Genomic DNA, 10,224 nt, shown 5'->3' on the forward strand with positions numbered 1-10,224 from the left:
TATATATATATATATATATATATATATATATATAAACGAAACAAAAACAGCTACATTATGAAGTGATGTAAATAACTAAAAACAGGAACATGTCTGTTGGTTTATGCCATGAACTTAGCAGATGTTTGAAGCCATTTAACATTTTATTTTATTTAATTCATTCATTCGTTCGTTTAAAAGAAACAAAACAAATTCATCAGAAAGAAAACTTTGAATGAAAAGAGTGCAGAAAGAAGAAAATCTTATAGCTGCCCCTTATTTAAAAAATATAAAACAACTTTAAACAATCACTTAAATTAATCACTTTAATATCCACTTTAAAGCTAGGAATAAAAAGAAACATGTTTTGTGTTAGCAGAATTTAATTCTAACTTTAAAACTTATCCAACAGTAATAAAACTTACCTCAAGTTGCCTTTTTGAACATGCATGCATAGATTTGTACAAATTGTACTTGAGAGGACTTTATTACAGCCTCATAAAATCGATGATGATGATGATATCGGAACTGGATCGTATCGGCTGATATTTAGATTTAGGTATTGGGATCGGATCGGAAGTAAAAAAAAGAGTGGATCGGTGCATCCCTAGTCTGTACCTCATCTGTGTTTTTTGTTTAAAACAGGTCAAAATGAGTCTTCGTGACTTAATGAGATTACCCTGTAGAAATAACAGTTGAATGAATATTCTTCAAAGTTCATGCTCAATAATCCAGGTAGAAACGCAACAATTTTCAGTCAGGTCAATACTGAATGGATATTGTTCAACTTGTTAATCACCATTCTTTTAAATCATTTTCTCATTTACCTGTTTGTCTGTTTGTTACTCAACCTCTGCATGTTCAAATCTCAACATTACTTTTACCACTCATACAGTAATCCCACCCCCACCTCCACATGTTCTACCTGTGGCCATCTTTGGTCTTATTTCTGTTTAATGTAGAAAACAAGCTGATCTTTAATGATTATATGAACCTGACTCCTGAACACCACATGCACTAAGAATGAGAACCTTTTTACATACAGCTCAGATGAAGAGTGGTGTCCCCCCCTCCCTGAGAGGACATACCTGATGGAAGGCTGTGAGGACAGCGCCTCTGCTCCAAGCACCCCATACAGCCACCAGTCAACTGCAACCCTTACTCCATCTCCTCATGAAGACACCAGAGCCCCCCATGACCTCCCCCAGCAGCAGTCTCAGTACGTGAACAGATCCTGTTCTTACAGGTTTCATGTTTCCAGACATGTCAGATCAAATGTTCTGCAGTCAAAGTGTCTCTGCAGTAGGGGTTGAACGAGTATATAATTTTTAAACTCGACATTAACATAATAAAACTCGAGTAGAACTCAAATATTTGATGACGTCATAGATCTCAAGATACAAAAATAAATAAATAAATAAAACCGCAAAAAAAGGTAATTATTTACAAAAAAAAAGACCAACAAAACATTGGGAGCGTATATTATCCTCCTACCATTTATCATACTGCAAATAAGTCACAGGAAAAACTAAACTATTAGTTATTATTATTAAACTGCAAACGTGAAGAAACATGCAGCACGTCAAAAACGAAACTTAAACCGAACCTGGTTCTGGTTCAGTGGATTGACCCGGTGTTACGCCATACTCTGTGACCTGCAACAGTGCAACACCGCCCCCTATGGTCATACGGTGGTCACATAATATGACGTCACTACGGATACCTGACCTTACATTTTTAACCTCGATAGATGTCCTAGCAATCGATGTGCAGATTACTCGAGTACTCTGTTAATGCCCTACTCTGCAGCCATTTATTAAAATTTTGAGGCCAAAAAATTATAATACACCCCATCTGTATGAAAAGTGTGTGATAATAAATGTGTACATGTTTGTCTGTCAGCAAAATATATCTTGAACCACTGGATGAAACTTCCAGCAAGTAATGAATGTAAATCTACAAGTTATGAACTTTATAAGTCATCTGGATTTAAAAGAATAGTCTGTTCATTTTCAACTTATGTTCTGTCAAATATTTATCAATAGAAGCACATCAGCTTGACATGATCCAAAGAGCAGAGTGTGGTAAATGGACTGTACTTACAGTATATAGTGCCTTTATTTGTCCTGAGGTTTTGGACACCTAGATAACAAACAATTGCAAAAGTCCAGCCTAGAGGTGATAAATACATGGACCAGATTTTCTGCATCATTTTTAGATAAGATGTTTCTAATTTTAGCAATATTACACAGGTGGAAGAAGGCTGTTCTAGTAATGTTTTCAATGTGTGGGATAAAAGACATGTCCTGATCAAAAATGACACCAAGATTTTTAACATTGGAGCTGGAGGCCAGATTAATGTCATAAGGAGGGTAAAAGACTGAAAAATTAATTTCTAAGGTGCTCAGGTCCAAAAACTAAAACCTCAGTCTTTTCTGAGTTTAAAAGCAGAAAAATTAGGGTCATCCAGGTTTTTTATGTCTTTAAGACATGGTTGTAGTCTAAGTAACTGATTGGATTAATTGGGTTTTATAGACAAATATAACTGTGTATCATCAGCATAACAATGAAAATTTATCCCATGCTGTTTAATAACATTACCCATAGAAGCAAATATAAAGTAAAGAGTAGTGGTCCAAGCACTGAATTCTGAGGAACTCCATGATTAACTTTGTTGAATGAAGAAGATTCATTATTTATATTTACAAACTGGAATCGATCAGATAAATATGATTAAACCCTTTTAGAGCTGTTTCTGTAATTCCAATATCATATTCAAGTATCTATAGTAAAATATTGTGACCAGCTGTAATGCAGCACTGAGGTCTAACGGGACCAGTATAGACACAAGTCCATTGTCAGAAGCCATGAGAATATCAATAATGACTTTCACCAGTGTTGTTTCTGTGCTATGATGAGCTCTAAACCCTGACTGAAACTCCTCAAACAGATTATTTTTGTTCAGATGTTCATGCAACTGACATGCAGCTATTTTCTCAAGTGTTTTTTTAGATGAATTGTTAGATTATATATAGGTCTATAACTGGCCAGAATTTTTTAATCAAGATCAGGCTTCTTAAGGTTTAATGACAGCAACCTGAAAGCACTGTGGTACGTAACTATTCATTAGAGACAAATTAAGCAGATCCAAAATGTGGACACACACAAAGTAATGCTAAAAGAAGAAAAACCAACCAAAAGCAGGAGAACAGTGGTTAAAAACAGCAAACCAAATGATTAAAGTAGCAGGCAATGAAGTTACAATCTAAAGTCAAACCGTTGGTTACGTATTGTAACCCCAGATTCTATGAGTATAGGCATAGCCGTTTAAGGCTGTCGCTGGTGAGTTTCATCCCGTCACGCGAAGCGTAGCACTGAAAACTTTAGTCCACGCCCACCTGTTGTGTGGGCCTCACCCGGTTCGTATAAATTACGTTGAGAGCGGGTAATCGGCTCCCAAATAGCTTTTTTCTTCAGCCATTTAGGAACCAGTGAGGCCCAGAGCTTAAAGAGCTATGCCTATACTCATAGAATCTGGCGTTACAGTACGTAACCAACGTTCTGTTTCATATAGGCTTCGCCCTTTAAGGCTGTCGCTGGTGGGTTAAAGGCGAAGCAAGATGTAGTCTATGCCTCACTGGGTCCGTTCAGACACAATATGAGGCGCCCGCTTGTACCAAAAAACATTTCATCACTCAGCCTTCTATGTGCGTAATTACGAAGATGCAATTCCTCTGGTAGAATGAGCTCTGAGGTTCTCAGGAGGCTCTAAACCTGATGCCCTGTAGGCTTCAGAAATGGCCTCACACAGCCAGTGTGACAGACGCTGGGTGGATAACGCGCGACCTGCAGACGTCTCTATAATGTACAAACAGACGTTAAGTCTGACGTAGTGTGGCCATGTGTGTTATGTAACATGCCAGCGCACGCACAGGACAGAAGAGATGAAGAGATGTTGCTTCTTCTGATTTGTGAGGGGGAGAGAAGAACCCCTCCAGCGTTATCATTCTCGATTTAAATGAGCTTGTGATGTTTTTTAGGCATAAAAGCTGGGTTAGGTCTCAGCGCAGCTGAGCTACCATCAGCTTGAATCCTGACGCATGATGAGGCAGCAGAGAGTGCAGATAAATCACTCACTCTCTTTGCAGATGTCAAAGCCAACAGCAGGGCTGTTTTACAAGAATTTAATTGAAATCTGATCTAAAAGTTCAAAAGGAGCTTTGATCAGGGCTCGCAGAACCATCGTTAAGTCCCACTGTGGAGCTAGTGGGCGTGACACCGGTCTGTGCCTCCGTGCATCCCTTTTAGAAAACGCTTCATCAGCAGATGATTAAAAACTGTTCTGTCACCGAAGCCTTCGTGACAGGAAGAAATGGCTGCAGCATACGTTTTAATTGTGCTGAACGCTAGATTTCTGTCCATCAGCTGCTACAGAAAAGACGGCACGCCACCTAGTGGCCATGAGATGGCCTCTACACCTTTCTCCATGCACTAGCGCTGAAAAGCTGTCCACTTTCGTGTGTACAGCGCTGTGGTGGAAGCAGCACGCGAGTCTTGGATTGTGCGCACCACTTCCTGAGAGAGGCCCGCTCAGCGGCCAGATCCAAAGCTGCTGGCCTATTTCTGGGTGACTCCTGATCGCTCCTGCCTGGAGGAGAGCATCGTCCCTCCATGGCAGTTTCCACGGTCGACCCGATAACAGACGTCGCAGGTTTGGGAACCACGGGTCGCTCTTGTGCTCGGGAACTACCAGAATGGCTGAGTTCTTCCTCCCGGACTCGGTTCAGAAACCGTGATATTAGAGGGACTGGAGAAAATGCGTAAAGGAGCATTTTGGGCCATGGGCTGTGGGCAAAAGCGTCCACTCCTAACAGTGGGTCATCCCGTGGGCTCAGTGAGAACCATAGTTGACACTGGGCGTTCTCCCATGTGGCAAACAGATCCACTGCTGCTCTGCCAAACCTGTTCCAAATCTGAGAAATCAGCTCGGGATGGAGACTCCAGTCCCCGTGGCGTGGACCGCCCCTGGACATTATGTCCGCGCCTCTGTTCAGGATGCCGGGGATGTACACTGCTCTGATGGAGAGCAGGTTTTTGTGTGCCCAACACAGCAGCTGCCTCGCAATGCGTAACTGTTGGGCTGAGCGCACGCCCCCCTGCCGGTTTATGTAAGCTGCAGTCACTTTGTTGTCTGTGTGGATCAGAACATGTTGATGCCGTAACAGGGGGAGCAAAATGCTGAATCACATTCAAAACTGTGAGACATTCCAAAACGTTTATATGAGCTGATGTGTGAGGTGGTCACATTGCCCCCCACCGCCTGAGACAGGCACGTTCCTCCCCAGCCTGACAGGGACGCGTCTGTGAAAACTGAGATGTGTGATGTAGGTCTGCTGATAGGAACTCCCTCCTACAGAGTGAGAGGGTTTCCCCAGTCAGGTCGGTTCCCACAGAGGGGGGCACAGAGATCATCCACTTCTTCTGACGTACCTGGATCTATACGCAGGCGAGTAAACCACCTCTGAAGACGTCTCATGTGGAGTAAGCCCAGCGGAACCACAGCGTGAGCTGACGACATCGTTCCCAACCATTTCACGATGGAGACAGCCGTTACTACTCTGCTGGGTTTTACGCGTCGGAGCTGGTCTTTCAGAGCTTTAGCTCTTGTCTGTGATAAACGGGCCTCATAGTGACTGAGTTTAGCTCCACTCCCAGATAAACAATCATCTCGGCCGGGAGAACCGAACTCTTCTCCCAGTTTATGGCGAAACCCAGGTTTAACAGGTGTGACGTCAGCGCTTTGGTTTGCACAGCTGCTTCCTGCCTGGATTGGGTCAGCAGCAGCAGATCGTCCAGGTAAAATAAGATTCTCATCCCTGCTCTGTGCAGCAGCTGCAGAGCCGTCTCCACGCATTTCGAAAACGTATGTGGTGCAAGGGAATAGCCGAACGGAAGCCTGTTGTACTGGTACTGGGTCACAGGAACTTTCTGTGTTTTGGAATGATTGGAATGTGAAAATAGGCGTCTTTTAGATCTATGGAGGTAAACCAGCCATTCTGGTGAATGTTGTCTAACAGCTGTCTGGTTGTCAGCATGTGGAACTGTCTCTCCATGATCGACTTGTTGAATACGGATAAGTCCAAAATGGGTCTCATTCCTCCGGTCCTTTTCAGAACCAGGAAGTAACGTGAGTAAAACCCTGTGTTTTCCTCTCCGTTGGGAACCCTGGAAATTACATTTTTAATCAGTAATTCCTGAACTTCTGCGTGGAGAGACGAGATATGTTCTGGAGATGACAGAACCTTCTCTATAATCCCTCTGAACGGTGGGGGTTGAGCTGCGAACTGCAGCATGTAACCACTGCTGATCAGACGGTCCATCCATCTGTCCAGGGAGCGCACTCGCTGCCACTCTGCGTAATGCTCGGGGAGCGGGCACGCGTTTTTGTCATGTCTGTTATGGACGTCAGCCAAGTCAAAGCCCCCACCGCCGTCATATGCTCTGGAGATGCTCTCCGAGCGACCCATGCGGGTGCCTCGCCGAAAGGGCTCTGGGAACGCCTCTGTGCTGCGCTCAGGCTACGGGCTCACATCAGAGTTGATGTGAGCTGACGCACACTGAGGAGAGGCATGAGCGCCTTTAGAAATGTGGCACTGTTTGGGTGGAGACTGCAGCTATCGTGGGGAAACACGTTTGTTCCCGCTGTGGTCAGAAAAATCAGAACACAACCTGGGCTGAGAGCGAGGTTTTCTTCTGTACTCGGTCTGCTGAGAAGAATCATTTTTAGCTGCTGTGTCAAGCAAGCATTTTGTGTGGTTTCTCGAGCTGCGGTGACTTTTTAAAACCTGTTTTGAGGTTACCAGCTTGTTTTTTGTGGAGGATGTGTGAAGAGAAGCCGCTGTGAGATCATTCGATCTGACAGTCAGGCTGAAATCAGACACTTTATTCTCTGAATGATGTTTTCGTTTTATTTTAAAACTTATATCATCATTACACACACACATCCTCCGCAAAGGACTCATTTCGTACATCTTCTCCCCCGTGAGCCCTGCGACTGATTGTTCCAGGGCGGCGCCTGTTGGCGGTCTCTGGGGAAACGCTGAGTTGCTGGTTGTCACGATGAGAAGGACTGTTCTCTGGCGGGAGGGGCCGGCGGCGGAGCGGGGCGTGAGGACGCTGCTGCAGCTGTGGAATGTCTCTGCTGCTGCCTCTAGCCATGATGATCTCTCCAGTGTGTGGGGGGTCGAGAGGAGGGGTGCGGCTTCATCAGGTGACGCACAGTCTCCGACACCTCCTCCGACTTCTTCGATTTTTCAAGCATGGCCTTGAAATTGGCCCGAACAGCACGTCCATCGAGATGGGGCCCTCCAGCAGGTCTTTTTGCCGTTTCTCCGGTAAGGAGGGGGAGTGTCAGAGCCAGGTGGACCTCTGGATCATTGTCATCCAGGCGGCGATGCGAGACAGGCAGACAGCAGAGGAGGCGCACAGGTTGAGGATGACATCAGACGCTTTGCAGAGCGAGCTCCTCATCTCCTCAGGCAGGTCTGTGTCCTCCAGCCTTTTGGAGATGCTGTACGCCAGCAGGGCGACATTGTTGTTCGCTGTGGCCGCCTGGAACGCACACTGGTGGGCTCGGTTTGAAAGCGACGTCACCATCTGGTCATGTCTCCCTGGAGGGACAGGACACTTTTGCCCTGAGTGCTTCCGCCAGGCTTGGCTCCAGTGGGGGTGGGGGGTACCGATGGAAAATTCTGTTCAGTAAGCCCCTCCACTCTGGGGATGGGAGCGAAGGTAGAGACGGGCGCCTTCAGCCTACCATGTCTGGCTGCAGCCTCGTTCCAGTAGGACGTCACTGCTGGGAAACGAGGCCAGATGGGGTCAGGGTGGTGAGCCGGGATGGAGCCAAACCTTCCCGCTAGATCATCTGATCTGGGCGGGGGGAGGAGAGGGACGGGAAGTCCCTTTGTGTCAGCCGCCTCCTGGATTATGCCGGGCAGCTCTGAGAAAAGGGCACCGACGGCTGGGAGCGGTGTGTTCGCTGATGCGGAAAGGCCCGGGGGGGGGGGGGGGGAACCCCCTTCCCCCCCCCCCCCCGTTCCAACACTACTCTCTCTGGGAGGGAATGAGAAGTGGGGCTGTTGCTGACGTCGCCTTTCCTGGAGGAATCATCCGCTTCGCTTCGTGACTCGGCGTCAAAAAAGGCAATGGCGTTGTCCAGCGAACAGTCCCCGACACGGAAAGGCGCTCCTCGATGTTAGCCTTGAACAAGGCTGCTCCCCTCTGCCTCTCCTCAGGAGGGAGGAGGTCACAGAGACGGCAGGAGGAGGCGAGGTCGGCGTGGCGGGGACCCAGCTCAGCATGTAGCCGGTCTTGCAGGACGGGCACAGGCGGATGGTGCTGGTGTTGGACATCGCGTTCTTGTTTTTGAAAATCAGTCCTGGTTGCTTGCTGAAGAAAAATGGGAGCCGATTACCTGCTCTCAACGTAATTTATATGGAACGGGTGAGGCCCACACAACAGGTGGGCGTGGACTAAAGTTTTCAGTGCTACACTTCACGTGACGGGATGAAACCCACCAGCAACAGCCTTAAAGGGCGAAGCCTATACAAAATAGAACAGCTAAGCTGGTTAAAATGAGCAAAAATGAGCTCAAAGCTAAAAGGAGCTGAAAAATATAAAGTTGTCATAATTTTTTTTACATAGGTTATTACATTTTAAATAAAGTGAAGTATTTTGAAAAGTACAAAAGTTACAAAAAGTCAAACATCATAGCACACAATTCCCAGTGAAACTGAGTGTTAGGTTTAATAAATGGGTTAAAACGACACCAAGCATGTGGATGCAGCGTGACTTTGGTAGAAACTATAAATAGGAAAACAAGACTTATAACAATAATCTGATTTATATTTGAAATCAAATAAGAAGAAACCAGACTTCAATACAGTTACATACTTTATATGAAATAAATGTTTTTCCTCAACATTTAGCTACATCCAGCCTGTAAACTGTCATTTTACATCCCATAACAGAAAGTTGCCTTGCAGTCCAGTGCCAGCGCCACAAGCGCCATGCTCACCGTTCACCCAGTCCAACACCAGCCTCTTTGGGCAGCAGCAACCCTGCTCATCAGAGGTTGGAACAGTGCAGAGCCAGAGCCCCCACAGCCAGAGTCCTGCCGGTTACTGCCCCCACAGCCAGGGCGCAGCTCTCCATGAAGACTGTGCAACAACACCTGGTAAACTCACCTGTTCTCGTGTGTTTATGCTAACACAGCAACCAAAAGACTGTGAATCTTACAGACATGGAACCGTTTTTAAATTGTTCATTATGTTTTCTCATGCAGGGCACATCTGCTCCTCCCCAGCAGAAACCCCCTCCAACTTAAAGCCCAGAGTGAAGAAAAAGATGTCCAAGAGTCCAGCTTTCAAAAGAGATATTCAAGGAGGTAAACAAGTTCAGTCACACAGTGACTGTGGTCACATTCTGTATTAAGAAGTATTTGTAAAGTTTACAAACTAAACAACATTTTTATGAGCTAAAAACACTAAAGGAGCAACATGCTAGCTTCTATACCAGCCAATCACTAAATGGAGTATAAGACTAGTTAAAAACAACTAAATATAGCAAGCGGTTTGTTAAAAAATATCAAATGACGAGTCTGAAGTGGGGAAACAGTAGATAAAAGCTATAAATAGTATAAGAAGACAAAAATAGACCATGTATACTGAGGAAAATTATTTTAAAAAAACAGTTTGACAAGACTGTCAACAAGGAAGAGGGCCGGCAATGGAGGAGAGGGCGTACCAAAGAGACCATCTTATCACAAGCAGAACTGGTTTGTTCCACTTTGGAGTAAGCAGTCGGGGGAAGAATCAGTTTTGTTGTGCGTTTCCTTGACTGATGAAGCCTTCCGGACCGAAGGCGAAACGTTTCAACACACACAAAAAAAAAAGAAACTGTCCAGATGACCTGACTGAAAAATGTTGGATTGTATACCTGGATTATTGAGCATGGACTTTGTTATTAAAAAAACGTTTTGAAGGGATTGAAGAGAGCTGAATGTATTTTTATGGGGAAAATATATTGATTGAGTTAAATATTTATGGATGGATGGATGGATGGATGGATGGGCGGACGGACGGACGGACGGATGGATGGGTGGATGGATGGATGGATGGATGGCTAGATAGATGGATGGTGTCATAGCTCTGCTCTCTGTCAGCTCCTCTGTCATGCTGCACACTC

The 10,224-nt window shown here is 45.3% G+C and overlaps 1 protein-coding gene across 1 annotated transcript in view; it reads left to right on the forward strand.

Annotated features, from left to right (window-relative positions):
• LOC119420261 (roundabout homolog 3) overlaps window positions 1-10,224 on the forward strand; it is a 66,868-nt gene that overhangs the window by 40,996 nt on the left and 15,648 nt on the right. Inside the window, exons 6-8 of the mRNA XM_037687650.1 lie at window positions 1,025-1,198; window positions 9,009-9,214; window positions 9,323-9,424. Coding sequence (XP_037543578.1) covers window positions 1,025-1,198; window positions 9,009-9,214; window positions 9,323-9,424 — 482 coding nt within the window. The remainder of the gene's footprint in view (window positions 1-1,024; window positions 1,199-9,008; window positions 9,215-9,322; window positions 9,425-10,224) is intronic.

Source organism: Nematolebias whitei, chromosome 14, assembly GCF_014905685.2.
Source record: "Nematolebias whitei isolate Nwh7 chromosome 14, NemWhi1, whole genome shotgun sequence".
Taxonomy (NCBI): Eukaryota; Metazoa; Chordata; class Actinopteri; order Cyprinodontiformes; family Rivulidae; genus Nematolebias; species Nematolebias whitei.